Source organism: Rhea pennata, chromosome 17 (assembly GCF_028389875.1).
Source record: "Rhea pennata isolate bPtePen1 chromosome 17, bPtePen1.pri, whole genome shotgun sequence".
Classification (NCBI taxonomy): Eukaryota; Metazoa; Chordata; class Aves; order Rheiformes; family Rheidae; genus Rhea; species Rhea pennata.
Genome location: NC_084679.1, coordinates 3,185,752 through 3,201,634, shown reverse-complemented (window position 1 = coordinate 3,201,634; position 15,883 = coordinate 3,185,752). Strand labels below are relative to the sequence as shown.

Here is a 15,883-nt window from a genome sequence, read left to right as displayed (position 1 = left end):
CGTCAGCCCCATGGTTTGAGGCTGGGGGTAGGATTCCTTGCACTCGTGTCCCTCACCGAAGTATCTATAGATTTAGGAGGATAATCTCTTACTGCAGTGTACTCCATAGTACTTACTATATTTTTAAAAACCTTGAACCTCTTTTTCTCTCTTTTATGTCTACTGAATTCTAATTCAGGTTTAAACTTGTCCCCTGTGCTAAAAGCCTGCTCTGTTGAAGAACATCAGCAGAAGATGGTGGGCTACAGAGTTTCACTTTGCAGTGCAGAAACATTCAGAAAAAAGTGTATCCAAAAGATGTTACACTGAGGTGTCTGGTTGCTTTTGCCCCTTCAAGTTTTCCTGTGCCTCCTGGAATTCCCTGCTATGGAGAAGGAAAGGACAACTGGGAAGGAGCTTTGACTTGCTGATGGGCACCGGTCGCTAAATACTGAGCTTAAAAAGGCAAGAGGATTTATTGCAAGGCCTGCATTCTTCCTTGCATCTGTAGTATTTGCACTTAGGCTGATTAGAGGAGAAAACCCTTCATCTATCCTTAAAAACCTAAATTGCATCAAATGTTTCTCACGGCTTAATACTCCTAGCCCTGTTTTAAATATGTTCTACAGTACTATTAAATTGTCTTAGAAGATTACGTTGCTGTCTAGCTACTTAATGTTATCTCTCTTCGCAAACAGGAAAAAGCAAGAGTAACAGCAGCTGTGGCTTCACATTTACTGTGTTCAAGATGGTTTGAAAGCTGTGAAATACTTCTAGTGTTTCATGTAATTGCATATTTAGTGAGGAGGAAAAACTCACTATGGAAAAGTAGTTAACTTATAAACAAGGAATGGGGACAGTTCTTGGGGTTTTGGAGAGGAAAGCGGTGGCGTGTGATGAGGCCCTGGGGCCGTGTCCCCTTCCCTTCTCGGCGACTCTGGCGAGGCTGCAGGCGGCCCTGGAGGGCCGTTTCCTCTGTGACGGCAGTCCAGGGGGAAGTGCAAAACCCGCAGGGTGTCAATTATGGCTAAGAAACTTCATGGCTCTCGGTGCGGGGCAGGAGGGATGATCCTGCCCTCTCTGTTGAGCTGGGCTCTTGCTCATGACACAACTGCGGCTGTCTGCGTTTGGTGCGCACAGAGCGCTACCACCGCGCCTGCCACTGCCGCCTTTCTGCAGTCGCTGCTGGGCCTCCCTTTGCTCTCGTGGATAGAAACCACCCCGAAATCACACCTTCCTGCGATGCCTTCGCTGCAAAATCCAGCTCTGCATCCTCACTGCCTCCAGAAGGGCCAAACCCCGCACGGTCGAAAGAATCCAGCTCGGAAACTCATTTCCATGTCACGAGTTTACGGGGAAGGAAGGAAAAACAAATGCTGTCTTTCTATTTTTTTTCTTTTTGTAAGTGCTCGCAGCACAGCGCAGGAAGCGGATGGCTGCAGAAGAGCTCGGGAGGGGGCTCCTGAGGAACGGGGGTGGCGGGGCAAGGCGAGAGGCGCCCAGGCCTGGTGCTGCCCTGCGAGGGGCCGAGCAGGGGAACGGGGCCTTCCGCAGGGCGGGATGGGGCCCGCGGCGCCCAGGCTGGCCCAGAAGGGAGCTGCGGAGCAGGAGGCCGCCCGGGGCGCCCCGCTGAGGGGAGAAGGGCGCGGGCGGCCCGGGGGCGCCTCACTGAGGGGAGACGGGCGGCCCGGGGGCGCCTCGTTGAGGGGAGAAGGGCGCGGGCGGCCCGGGAGCGCCTCGCTGAGGGGAGACGGGCGGCCCGGGGGCGCCTCGTTGAGAGGAGAAGGGCGCGGGCGGCCCGGGGTGCCTCGCTGAGGGGAGATGGGCGCGGGTGGCCTGGGGGCACCTCGTTGAGAGGAGAAGGGCCCGGGCGGCCCGGGGGCGCCCCGCTGAGGGGAGAAGGGCAGCCCGGGGCGCCTGGCTGAGGGAAGACGGGCGGCCTGGGGCGCCTCGCTGAGGGGAGATGGGCGTGGGTGGCCCGGGGGCCCGTCGCTGAGGGGAGACGGACGGCCTGGGGCGCCTCGTTGAGGGGAGAAGGGCCCGGGCGGCCCGGGGGCGCCCCGCTTAGGGGAGAAGGGCAGCCCGGGGCGCGTCGCTGAGGGGAGACGGGCGGCCCGGGGGCGCGTCGCTGAGGGGAGACGAGCGCGGGCGGCCCGGGGGCGCCTCGCTGAGGGGAGACGGGCCCGGGCGTCCCCGGGGCGCTGGAGGGGGGCGGTCCCGGCGGGGGCACCGCCCCGGCGGGGGCGCTGCGGCTCCTTGGGGCGGGGCGGCAGCGCGGCGGGCTCGGCCGGCGGCGGCGGCAGCAGCAGCGGCAGAGGGGGCCATGGCCGCCGACGTGTTCATGCGGCCGGCGCGGCTGCTGGGCGCGGCGGGGCCGCTGTCGCCGCGCACGGAGCCCGACGAGGACTCGTCGGACACGGACGACGGCGGCGTCTCGCCGGGCGGCGGGCGGCGGTGCGGGCCGCGGCGGGGGCAGCCGCCGGGCCCCCAGATCATCCACTCGGGCCACTTCATGGTTTCGTCGCCTCACAGCGAGCACCCGCCCAAGAAGGGCTACGACTTCGACACGGTCAACGAACAGACCTGCCAGACCTACCAGTTCGGGGCGGCCCGCGGCGGCGGCGGCGCCGGCGGCCGCCTCAGCATCGACGCCTCCCTCACGAAGCTCTTCGAGTGCATGTCGCTGGCCTACAGGTACCTGCCCGCCGCTGGGGCCCTTCGCCGCCGCGGCGTTTCGGCGGGGGAGGCTAGCGTGGGGGTTTCCTCCTCCTCCCACTCACCCCCCTTCCACTTCCCAATTGCAAAATTATCTTTATTTATTTATTTATTTTAACCAATTCCGGCGCCGGAGCGCTGGCCGCGCCCGCCGCGGCTCTGGAAACCGCTCAGCATCCACGAGTGGGCTTGGAAGTTTGCGGAAACATTTAAGGCTGCGGCGTCTCCGGAGGAATCTGGAAAGGGCAAAGTAGATATCGGTGTCCTAGCCTATCTACGAGCTAATTAATTGCTATTTTTTTAAAAAAAATAATATATTTAAAAAAAAAGGCAGATCCAAGAAACTCGGGTCTGTCATCGTTTCCTTTGTCCCGGCGGCCGGCGCTGGTCAGCAGCGCTTCCTGGGTTTGTCTGCGCCCGCGGCTCGGACCTCGGTCGCGCTTTGCATCCCTCTGCTGAGGTGCTGCGTCCGCCTCTGCTCCCTTTGTCTGCCTTCCAAAATGGAGGCAGGGCCGGGGGGCAGCGGGCTCAGGGGACGATGTGTGGCTGCTCCGAGCTTTTGTTCCGCGTGATGTAGCAGAAACTGGATCCAATCTGAGGTTCCCTTCTAAGCACGCTTGAGAAGTTGATTAAAAGGGATGACGGAAAACTCTTCCGAGCGTTTCCGTGGCAGTACGTCTTCTCGCGTGTAGGAACCATGTTAGCTTGATAAAGGAAAATGAACTTTGCCCATCCCAGGTTCTGTCTTGGTTTTACAGATGTTAGTTCTGTTTTCAGAACGACCCCCCTCCCCCAAGTACTGCTGAATGAAGGAGAAAAAGCAGAACTGTCTGTTCCATATGTTTAACAAGAAAATCTAATGTAAGCAACCTTCTAATTTTGATTATTTTTGCCCTGCAAGTTATTAATTACTGTCAAGAGAGGGAACCTTACGTAGGTGCATACTAAGGTGGACATAAACTCTTTGTGATTACAAATGAAAATAAAAGTGTAAAACTTGTCTAAAAATTAACCAGTCTGCCTTTACGTATCTTGCTCGGCTTGTACAATAAAGTAACCAGAGTGACAGAACTAGACTTTTCACATCTGTCTTCTCACCAGCTGCTGTTAGCCCTTTATTTTTTTTTTAATGTTATGTTTCCACTAGTGTATTCTTGAGATTCTGAAACTAAGAATCACATTTAATCTGAAGGAATAATTCTGTGATATAAACTTGAAAACATTGAAATGTGATATACATGCATTAATTGAGTGCTAATCAGCAGAAATAGTTTTGCCCTTATTGGTGGTAGGATGAGGCAAGGTGCAGAAGATATTTTCTTAGATGACAAAAACATATCCTTAATGTTTCTCTTCTTGGCTACCTTAAGATTTGCTTGTTTCCATCCCATGCAATGCCCTGCCCAGGTTCAAGTTTGCTTACTTGATATCTTTGTGACTTTTTTTTCTAAATCAGTCTAACAAACTGATTGCAAAATTCTGTCTGAAAACAGGATTAAGGTCTCATTTTGGGTGATGAATCTACGTATAAAATGAGGAGTTATCACCATTTAAAGAATGATAGGTTAAGCATGTAGATGGAACCACCCCACCTTCATAGTGGTCTCTACCTATATCCTCCATGGGGAATGCGTGATATTCATCTGAACACCAGCTGGCTTTTGTACTGTACTTGCAAGTTTGGTCTAGGAAGTCTTGGTTGGCTTATGGGGGATGTTTTTGTTGCTTCTGCTGCATCTTTCCATTATCATTTATCCAATTTAGCACTGACAAAGCATGTATGTACCATGTTTACATTTTCCTACCACCTTCACTGGATAGAAATTAATTCTTGAAAATAGTTAAATTAAAACAAAAATCCCCAAACATCAAAACAAAGGTGAAGAAATGTGTTTTTTGCTCTGTGGCTGTTGCAGAATCAGCAGCAGCGTGGAGCATGAGCTAGCTAATGAGCTGGAGTGATGTGGCTGGGTTAAATACAAAAACAAGGAAGTTGCTCTAACAGAGCTCTGTATGTGTGCGTGTGTGTGTATAGTATTATTTACATTTGACACTCATTGCTAGTAGCTAGATGTTTAAAGTCTTAAAAAGAAGCACCAAATTATGTGTTGTCTATTAGCTTTACCAATGAGCTAGAAAACCAATTTTTTCTAGATTACCTAGATAGCCAGCTCAGGTTGGATTATGTTTGGCAGTGACCAGTCTTATGCTGAATCACATTTGGTTTGGGATACATAGCATAGCTTTTTCAATTTTGTTGTCAACTTCAAGTACTTTTTTTTTTTAATACAGTTTTGTGCTGTTAAATAACTGTCACACTTTTCAGGATAAAAAAAAGCTATTTCTGAACAAAAAGGAAGTGATTTCTTCTTGCTTTTGAGTAGTACAGGCTAACCTGAATTTAATCTTGATACATATTTCAGTCATGTATACAACTGCACAGGTAGAAAAATATAATTTCAGATGAGCCACTTCATAGGGAAAATATGACCACAGCATGCTTCACTGTACGGTTAGGAGATTAAGACAAGCTTCTAAATCAATAAGTTACTTATAAACAATAGAGTATACAACAGCTGTCACATGGCCTGTACTGCATGCTTTATCTAAATGTCACCAGTTACTTTGATTGTGGGAACCATACCACAGTGCTGAAGCTTTTTTTTTATTTTTTTATAAAAAAAAAAATATTTTTTTTCTTCAAGCTATTCCTTCTCAGCTCTTTAAAGTGGTATGACCATGCAGCTCTTGTAGGTAACATAACTAGCTGTAATTGACCTATGGCAGATAGGCCACTTTAAAAGCAACAACATTTTTAAAATATGCTTTCCAAAATGAAAACTAGCTTTGACACTATTAATTCTAATAATGAGAAACTATGCCAACAGTTATATGGTCCATAATGCTTATTAAGCAGAATTAAGCCAAGTGATATGTAATCCTGATATTTAATTTAGTAAAGCTCTTTAATAACTTTAAAATTATCCAGATAATTCCATTACCTAAAAATAACTGCAGAACTGAACTGTATTCTGACATGTTCTGACCATAACATGCCATAATGAAAGATTTTTTTTTTCCTCAGACTGAGACAGAAGAATTTATTCCTTCATTTTGTTTGGCTCTGGATTTCAGTGGAAGAATAATTCTCAGCTGTTTGCAGAATCCAAGTTGAAGGCTTACGTGAAGTTTTTTTTTTTTTTTTTTTTTTTAAGTGATTCGAGAAAGGACACTAAGCATTTTATTGCCCTGATAAACTGGTGTTTGGGGATGTCAGAATTCCCTGTGGAAAGCTCTGCTTTGTAAATAATGGCATATACTGTGTTTAAGGTCTGAAACCTGAGATATATGCATGTAGAAATGCAGATTTTTTTTCCACATTCCAGACACTGAGAACTTCCAGAGCCTGTGTGGAAGGAATCGGTGGCATAGTCTCAAGCTGCAGATTCTTGACAGCGTCTGTGTCTTTTCCTGTAGCAGTGGACTGGGGCTCTGGTAGTTGCTGGTTGTTGAGGAAGGGAAATCATGCTGGTTTTTTTCCCTTCAAGTTTTTGATGTTGAAGTGGTAGATTTTTGGAGTGGTGAATCCTGCTGGAATGATTCAGTGTAAGCTTTGTGGGAGGTAATATATTACTCTTGGAAAAATGGTCTTAATTCATGCTTTAGTTAAAACTCATGCTTAGTGTAAAATGGGTAAAAGACAGCATAGACTTCAGTTAGTACTCACCCAATATGCCTTGTCTGTGCCCTTTAAGGAAATGAGGAGTTGATGAGTGTCAGGGACCATTTCTTCATTTCTTTATGAAGGTTCCTCTCTTTTGCAGTGCTCAGCAGAAAATCCATGCGGTTGAGAAAATGGGATTGCCAGTTGAGCATGCAGTGTGGTCAGGTACCTAATGTAAACAAAGCACAAGCTTTATTTTAGGAATTAATGAGTATGAGTAGTATCTTTAATGTGCGTGGTTTTATTTTTAAACTTCTGTTGCATGTAATTATGTCAGTTGATGTCCATTTTATTCAGCGGTAGGATGTGATAGGGTAAATGAAGATGACTTTGTGGGCTCATTTATTACTAAGCAGCCTCAGAGTTCTCTCCCCTTCTAATGAGAGCTTAAGGAACATGCCAGGTGTTGTACTTTAGGTAAGAGCGTTAACACTGGTATTAGACACTTCTCTAAAACCTTCTAGATCCTGCTCGTTAAAACTGCACAGAGCAGGAGAATGGGGCTACCCTGTGAAACGCTTGCCAAGTTGTTTCTAGATCTCGTCTCTCTTCAGCAATATGGCTCCTCCACTTTGTATAGATGTAAGCCAAAAACATGCCCTTCATCGGTAGATTGACATTAGAGGTCAGCTTGTTTCCAAAGCACCTTGGCCACGTATTTCTCTTAGTGCAGCATGTATTTTGGAAACTTCTTAGCTTTGGTGGTAGCAGGATTGAGATGATAAGCTTTCAGAATTTAATTGTATTTTATACTGCTTGTGAAAGCTACTCTCATGAATACACCAATGTTTGTCCCATGAATTAAGCCTAATTTGAACAGAGCTGCTATATATGTGAGTAGTCATAGTTAAGGGTAATTTCACAGCAGGAATGGTTTATTCAGAGTGCAGTATGAATCAGGACATAGTTACTGAGCTTATTATCTTTCTTGTGTCAAATGCTTGACATAGTCACAAGCTGTTAAGCTCTATTTAAGATGAACTGGTAAGTTCTTCTTTGGCAACCTCAAACTTCAGAAGGGTTTGCAGAAAGGTTGCTGAACAGTTCTTGTTTTGAAGATGCATTTGTTTTGCTGTAGTAGATACTTAATAATGGTGATGGGAAAAGGCCTCAGTTGAAATTAGCGTCTTGGTGTCTTTAGTGCTACAGGTGGCATATAGGAATAAATGACATGTTTCTGGAGATACAGGATTAAATGTAGGGACAAACCTTTTTGAGTTCTGCTCCCAGTTATTTCTGTGGCACTGTGGGTCACAAACTTTTAGTGGTTTCTGTGGACCAGGCTGTGTGGGCTGTTCCTACCCACTATGTGGTACACAGTAATCACGTTTTTCATAAGAACCATGTTGTTGATGCTATCTTTTGATTTACTATTCAGTGTGCGTGTTTTGTTGTACTTCTTTTGTCTTGTGTTTTTACACAGTAAACAGATTTTCTGGCTTCAATACAACTTGGATTTCATAATTGTAATTCTTGATGGTTTGCTGAAATAGGGAAGAGGGAGCTAGTTCCCAGACTGCCAAGTCTCAGTAACTCCTGTAGGGTCTGATACGAGCTTGATTCATAGGTGAAATTTGGAAGTACTTCTAGTGAACATGTCATAAAACATGATTATGAAGTGATGTGGTTTGAATTAAACGAAAGTTAGCAGCAGTCAAAATTAACACTTTGACTGCCAGTTCTCTCCCCCTCATCAGTTTTCATTTCTTTTCTCGGGGTAACAGGAGGAATTAAAGCCACGAAACTCAGAGTTCAAGTCTTAGATTTACTCATGTTTTTCTACATGTTCCTTTAATAGGTCACTGAATCAATCTTGTTTTGTTATTCTCCCATGTGGGGAAAAAAATATATATTCCACTTGTTTGGAAGGCAGAGTTGATACACAGTCAGTTCAGCATCTGCTTATCTGTCTGTATATCCTTAAGCTATGATTAGCCTTAATCAAACAAAAGGGGTGTCTAGTGGCGTAACAAGCTAGAAGGTGGTGGGGAGGAATGGTGAGAGTTTTGTAACCATTTTAACCTGGGGGCTTGGCATTTCTGAGATGTCAGAAACGCTCACAGGGGTTTTAAATTTGCACAGAAGTTGAAAGGCTTGATGTAGAGGGAACTCTGCAATTTGTTTTGTGTAAGTGGATTTTTTTTCCCTGATGACAGTACTCAGAAATCTGTTGCAAAGAAAGACAGACAGAGAGGAGTGAGGCCCAAACCTCACTGAAATTTGGAGTAGGATTAAGAGGATCTTTGAGGGATGTGTTGAAGGAATTGGAAGGCATAAAGGCGTGCAATAGAGCGGACGGAGTTGGCAGAGGAGGTCACAGAGCTGGAAACAAGATCAGAAGAAATGAAAGACACCGTGAAATTCAAGTCAAACCCATGACCTTTCAGCAGGTTGGGAGAGTTTGAGCCTGGGTTACAAACTTGCCAAACACATACTGATGAGGAAGAGTTTGGCAGCGGGGTTGACTGGAGTGGCAGCAAAGAAGGGGAAATTACTGAGGGTTATAGGGACTCTGCGAAGAGGAAAAGACATTGGAGCTGTAACTGGAGGAGAACTGATAGGAAGGAGATAGGTGACTGGACAAAGATGAGCTGTAGTGCTATTCAGAACAGGAAGAATAGGTATGGAAGGTGTGATGGCATGGAAAATATGAGTAGGTGATTGAAGGTGTGTCTAAGTCCAGTGTTTCTTCCCCATAATTTGGTCTGTGATGGGAGAGCTTAATAGCTCTAGAGACTGCCTGATAAAGGGATTGAGGGAGCTGGACAGGCCAAGACATGAAAGTCCGTGGTTGATCCTGCAGGAAAATGGTGGTAGCAGAGCTGGAGTTCCTGGCTTGGTGTTGCTCCTCTAGTGCTGCCTTGCTTCCTTCTGCTGACAGGAAAAAAAAGCTTTGTGTAAAAATAAAATAAAATAAAAAAAAAATCTGAATCAGTTAAACTTGGATCAGTTTAGATTTAATGTAGTATTTCATTTGTAATTAACAGGCTTTAAACTATATGCTTGTTATTTCCTTTCCTTTGTATGCAGAAATTAATTGCATTTACAGTTTTTATTAGCTATCCTGTGGTATTTTAACATCATTGGCACAAGCAGTTTCTTTAAAGACAAAACTTCTAAGCTGTTAGTGAGGGAAAAGACAAGCTTTCTAAACTCTTTGATGGCTATTGAAATATTTTACAGCTTTTATCCTTTTTTACTTTCATACTGGGAAGGAAACCTTTAAAATGTCTATAAAACAATTACAGAGATAATTAGGAAAAGTGCTTGTTTCAGTTGCCTCCAAAGAAAATAGAGTTGGTTCTTTGTGTTCCAGACAGTGATGGGAAAATCTTAAATCTTGATTGTTTTTAGTGCAGGCTAGATTTACAGTATTGCCACTGTTTCTGAAGCAGGAACGCTTGGAAAATGTAGTTAAGAAAAAGTAGATTTTCCAGAAACCATATCTGGTAGTTTTACTACTAGAACAGAGATTCTGAACATGGGCTTTTAAAAATAATTCACTTTTTTCCTGTTTGCTCAAATGGGAGTTTGAAGGTCAGCTTTGATTTATTTTGAATGTCATTAAAAATCGCTCTCTTGATGGCATTCATAATATGATTAATGTAGATGTTCCATTGTAAGTAAAAGCAGTATTCAGCATTGGAAATATTCTAGCATGTGTTTACCATGGCTCATTTACTTTGTGGCGCAAGCACAAAGATTTTGGGTAGCCCTTTGTTTCTGGCTTGTTATCTGAATGATCTTAGATAAATCAGTTAACCACTTAGTGTTTTTCTCTCTCCTCCCTTTAAAAATGACCAAAATAGTCTCAGCGCTACAGACCCAAATGCTTGCATCAATCATTTTAAAAGATACAAAGTTCAGAAGTTAACTAATATAAGAGCCTGAAAGGAAGGTGTATAACAGATGGCACTTCAATGGTAAGCCTAAATGATAATGGAAAGAAGGAAACAAATGGAAGACTTAGAAGGGGAAGATGAATACCTGCAACTTACTGACACAGCTGTTAGAAAAGCCACTGGCCATTGTATCTGATGAGAAATCCTACAGATGCAAATTAAAGGATAATAAAATAACTGATATTCTAATGATAATCATAATACTTCTGGAAGGCCCTCTTCTGCTCACTGCATTTGGACTGGCTGTGAAAAGGATCTCCCCTCTGTGGAAATAGGTAGTTCTGAACCGGAGAAGAAGCATCATTCTCCCTGCAAAAAGGGATTGTGAAGGATGCTCAAATAGCCAGAGCATCAGCCCTGCATTTTGCAGCCTGCTGATGGTGGGGCCTTCTAGAGAACCCAGAAAACCCTCCTGCCTTTATAACAGTGGGAGCTGTATATTCACAGAAGAGTTTGGGTTTTCCAGCTGCGGAGTGCTGTTTTCTTGGGCTTGGAAGCCTAATGGCTTCAGCCTCCTTGAGTTGCAGCTCAGTTGTCATGTGAGGCATGACCCCTTTCTCAAAAAGATTTCTTAAAAAGGTGAACCTGCTGCTCCAGTTAGCAGAAGGACATACCTGTCGGGGAACCTGTTTTTCTCTGCAGGAACAAGTGACAGGGCCCCCTTGTCTGCTCTCCTCCCTTTGCTCCGTGTGCTGCAGTCACTGGACTTGATCTCATTGTGCTGTAAGTACTGCACAGATTGAGCAGATGGTTTGTGTACCCAAACTGCTCTGGGGACAGTGTTTATCTTACTGCCATTCTCATCTAAGTGATGATCTTTTATAGGTCTCTTGCAAGCTTAATGCCTCTGGGGGAAGTTAAAGGAGAGTCTGGGTGAAGCCTTGTGCGTTCAGTTGCTGTGTGCATGGTTGGCTGCAGGGTGATCACCATTCCCTCACTGTCAAATAGGTTTCGGTTTGTGCTTTAAGGCACTTAGGGTGCTGTTAAAGAGCAGGCTTAGCCTCAGACTCTTGCCTTTTTGAAATACCATTATTTTTAAAGTCGGGTGGTCTAGCTGTATCATCGTGTGTGATAGAAGATGAGACTGGAGAGGACTGTAGGAAGCCAGTTTGCCCCATGGCACTGTGAGCTAATTCCCTTGCACGGTCATCCTGACAGATAATATGGAAGAAACGTTGACCTTCCTTTCTCTCTCCGTTTAAAGGCAGAATGGCACAAGCTGTTGTGGTTCCCAAGGCCCTGTTCATGGCCACCTGGAAGGCATATTTAACCTACAAAGCCCAGGGTGTTGTCAGTGGCTCTAGTAGTTGTTCCCTCTCCTCTGAGACTGTAATGCAAAAGGTGACAGGCCAGATGGGACTGTCCTTCAGGCTACCACCTGGATTATTATATAGTAGGGTATTAGTGAAAGAATCTGATTCCCTTTAATTAGGGTTAGGTACGTGTGTTTAGGCCAGACCACTGCTGACCTACCAATAACCCTTCTTGACATAATGTGTTTTGCAGCATAGTGTAATGTTTTTAGAAAGAGGGTTCAATTCTTGAAATAGCTAAGTGTGCTACTTAATGAATTGAATACTTTTTGGGGAAAAAGTGCAGAAAGATTTTTAATGGCCTGTTACAATTCAGTCAGATGGCTTTTTGATCCTTGAGTCTGTGTTCACAGCCCAGTGTTATCTACAACAGTAATGCACAGTTACAGGCTTTCTTATCTCTCTACTCCTAGTTCAGCTGATGTTGTAGTGCAAGGAAACATTAACAGTGGTTATGGTCTTTTTTGCTATATTTACTGTTTTTCTTATGTGAAAATTTTCTGTTTGGGAATGTTTTGCTATGTATGGAAAGATTTATTTATTTATTTATTTATTTATTTATTTATAATGTAATGGGAGACTTGTGGATTGCGAGAACTCTCTATTGTTCATTTATACCACACCAGAGCAAGAAAAGGAAATCTTTACAGTTGAAGCACATGTGCTTGCTTCTCTAATAATAGAAAAACCATAGTTCCCTATGCATTTGCCCTGTAATTGGGAGATGAAGGACAAAATTTTGGGGAGACAGTTCAGAGCAGAAATAGAAGAGCTGAGGCTCTTTCAGCAGAAGAGGCAAAAGAACAAAGCTTGGGATGCCTACTTGCTTTTCTCCAAAAAGAACTGTCCTTGTCCAAGTACAGGGCTCTGATGCTTGTTACAGCTTTGTTTCTGTGTGGGCGTGGAAACACTTCTTCCATCTCATTTGGGAGATGAAAAAGTGGTCATACTTTTACTGTTGTTCAGTGGGATCTGCTTGTACTAGGACTAGCTTGTGAATAAGGAGAAGAATTGTAGAGCTGGGCCTTAAGGGTCACTAAGGGGGTAAAGAGAAGGAAGATCCAGCTAGCCTTGCTCTTGTGCAAGAGCTCTGCCTTCTTGAGAAATAAGATTGCCTTTATTTAGTTTTGGAAGCGAAACAGCAGCTGCATTGTTTGTACTTGGGTCTTGCAGATCTGGGGGGAAGGTGACAACTTGCAAGTTGTGTCTCTGATCAGTCTGTGTGTCTGTGTGGTGTTTGTGTGGTCTTCTGCACTACTGTATCTGCACTGGCATTTTTCTAATAGAGTCTTGCTTATGCAGACTCTTTGGAGTAACCACACTGAGTGCTTGGGTGAACGCTAGAGCTTTACTACCATTAGAGTAATTGTGGTAAATACAGCAGCTTGGTCCTGGGGCTATGTTGTGCTGGGCTGTGTGCAAGCGACATTTTAAGATTGTTCTTTTGTCCTGAAGAGTTTTTCTTGTATCTTCTACCACTGCTTAGAACTGCTTAGAACAGCTTCTCAGGAACATATGTAAACAGGCTGAGCTCTTGTCCTTTCACTGATCCTTCCAACACTTAAGCCAGTTGGTCCTCATTATATCAGCAGGGGATTTTTAGCCATGTCTCTGCGTAACAAGATCCAAGCAAACCCTGTGCAGGCATGAAGGACGCTTTTGCCACTGGGATTTCCCAATTTCATTGTTTTCAAAATGCTCTGGCATGGGATGTTTACTCAAAATCCGGGCCTCCGTTTCCCTCTGCCACTTTGTTTACTCTCCTTTTTCTCAAGGTCTCATAGTAACGGGTGCTCTGCTGTGGCTGTTCAAGGACATGTCTACTGAAGTGTCCTTGGCCAGCATAACTTTGAGACCTGTAGTGGGGATGCAGCAAATGCAGTGACTTTTCTGTCCAAGAGTCATGCCACTTTCCCAAACTATGTGAGCTGCTTGTCCAAAACACTGTTCTCATTCACATTGCTCTATCTGTGCCAGGGGCTTTGTCACCTTAGCTGAATTATTACCTAACCAAACTCTAATGTAGAAAATGGGTCAGACTCAGAAAATAAAACCAGGAATGATGATATAGAACCCAGGCCTGTGTGTGGTATTTCTGCCTCTTTGGAGCAGCTGGGATGAAGTAACACTGGGATTTCACAATAGATCTAAAAATAACATAGGCCCACTGCACTTAACCACTATCTAGTAAGAATACATTCTTGTGAATATGCCTGTGAGCTGTCACAGGCTATTCAGTTAAACTTGCTCTTGCTACATCTTGCATCTAGATTTTAGGCTGCTGGTAAACTTACTCACAGTTTATCTTCACTGTTGACTCCATTCCCAAAGAGGCAGGGATCAAATGGAGTGTGAATTGTGGGGGAGCTTCTTGGTTCCTTGTGTTGCTTCTTTGAAGTCCTTTGCTGCTTTTCCTTATCTCATTATTATGCAGACCTTTACTTTCATTGCTGTAGTATGGCATTTGATGCAGTCTGTGTTAGTTAGTGAAAACTACTACTTTGTGGCATATCAGAGACTGAAATGATCAACTAAGTAAAAAAAAAGGGGGGGGGGGGGAGAAAGGAAAAAAGGAAATACCTGGGCTCTGGGCTTGGCAGCTGCTAGAGAAGATGTGCCAAACAGGAAGAGGCAAGTGGAAGGTTCTGTTGCATTTCTAATGCGCTAGTCAATGGCTATGGACATTATTTACTTTTATGTTTCCCAAAACGAAAAATGAGATACCATGTTATTTCGTAGGATAGTTGGTCTCTGCTCATTTTGATGGATTTCTGGATGTTTGCATAGAAGCTGTAGCCATGTGAACAAGCTTATCGATGCCATGTCAAGCTCTGCTAATGCTTCTGGCAGTGGCAACCGTCTGCATCCAGAGGACTCCTCACAGTTGAGTGAGGGGCAATACAACAAAGACACATTTCACTAAGCTGAACTGTGGATTTGGGAATGGGCTCTGCAATTTGCTTGTCTGTTAGCAGCACGTAAAGATCTGGATGTTATATATCATTTTTCTTGTGCTAGCTCATCCTGTACGGTGTCCAAGGAAGGTATAAATGTTTCCCTGTATGTGTTCAAACTCCTGTGTATTAATGTCTGCATAGATAATTCAGCCTAGTCCAGCTTTTTGTTTACTTGGTAAATGTCTGTCCATGATGGGGAGGAGGGTGAGAGAACTTGAATAGAAAGTATGGTGGAGGCATGCCAGATGTGGAAGAGCATGAAACAGTGGTAGGCAATGACCTACCTGCTTTTGCTCCTTTATAATACAGCTTTTAAGAAAGAAAATTGGGAGGAAGGGTTTTAGTGTGGCAAGTAGGGTAGTGACCTGACAACATATACAAAAATGACTCTTTTAGGGTTGAGGATATGAAGTTTTCAGAAACAAAGGGCTAAATCAAACACTGCAAAGAATTTGAGTATTGTTGTGAAATGCTTAAGTCTGCTGCAGAGCCAGAGAAGTTATGTGCATGTTGTCATCTAATTTCAAATGTACCTAGTGTTGAGATAAGAGAAATAACTTGATAAAGATACAGATATCCTTAAGGAGGGAACTAAACTTATTTCACATACTTAGCAGCCATGTTTGGCACCTAAAACCTATTGAAAATGCAAAACAGAGCTTGTGAAATGACCGAGAATCTGAAATGATCTGTCCAAAAGCTGGGACATTTGAATTGTTGCAGCATTCACTGTAGTGGTTGCTCTCTATTAAGATTGTCCTTATCCTTCCCTTTTCAAAGCCAATACCTGATAAATCAATGCACACACCCATCTCACCAAAGTGTGGAAAAAATGAGGTCTCTAAACAATTCACGAGAAATAACGTAGTTCCTCTGGTATACTTGTAGGGAGAGAGTAGGGAGTGAGTTAATGTCATTTCCCTTTACAAAAGGTTGACGTCCTCGTGATCATGCATTGAGTCGGGTACGCCGAATGCTCAGTTAACCTGCTCTGTGGTCAGGAAAACTCGCAAGCCAGGACTGGAGGTGGTTTAAGCTCTGGCTGAATGACCCAGCTGGTAATTCTTCGAACCAAGCTTTGCTCTGATTCAGTCTAGGGCTGCCTGAGGTATGCAGAGCCAGCGAGGACACTGTCGTACAGGTAAGGTTTTGCAGCATCTGCGAGTTCCCTCAGATGGAAGTAGTTGGAGGATGGGAGCACGCTGGGGATCTGAGGGGAATATCACATACATATGCTTGTCATGTTTTCATTCTTCCTCAAGCATCTGCTTGTGGCTACTGCTGGAGACAGTA

The 15,883-nt window shown here is 44.4% G+C and overlaps 1 protein-coding gene across 5 annotated transcripts in view; it reads left to right on the top strand.

The window, feature by feature from the left end:
- Nucleotides 1-2,302: 2,302 nt before the first annotated feature.
- Nucleotides 2,303-15,883, top strand: part of MLXIP (MLX interacting protein) — a 55,335-nt gene continuing 41,754 nt past the window's right edge. For all 5 annotated transcript variants that reach the window (XR_009960154.1, XR_009960153.1, XR_009960155.1 and 2 more), the window contains exon 1: nt 2,303-2,673. Coding sequence is in view for 2 of the 5 variants with exons in the window: in XM_062589995.1 (XP_062445979.1) it covers nt 2,303-2,673 (371 nt within the window). In the remaining 3 variants the exon portion in view is untranslated. The remainder of the gene's footprint in view (nt 2,674-15,883) is intronic.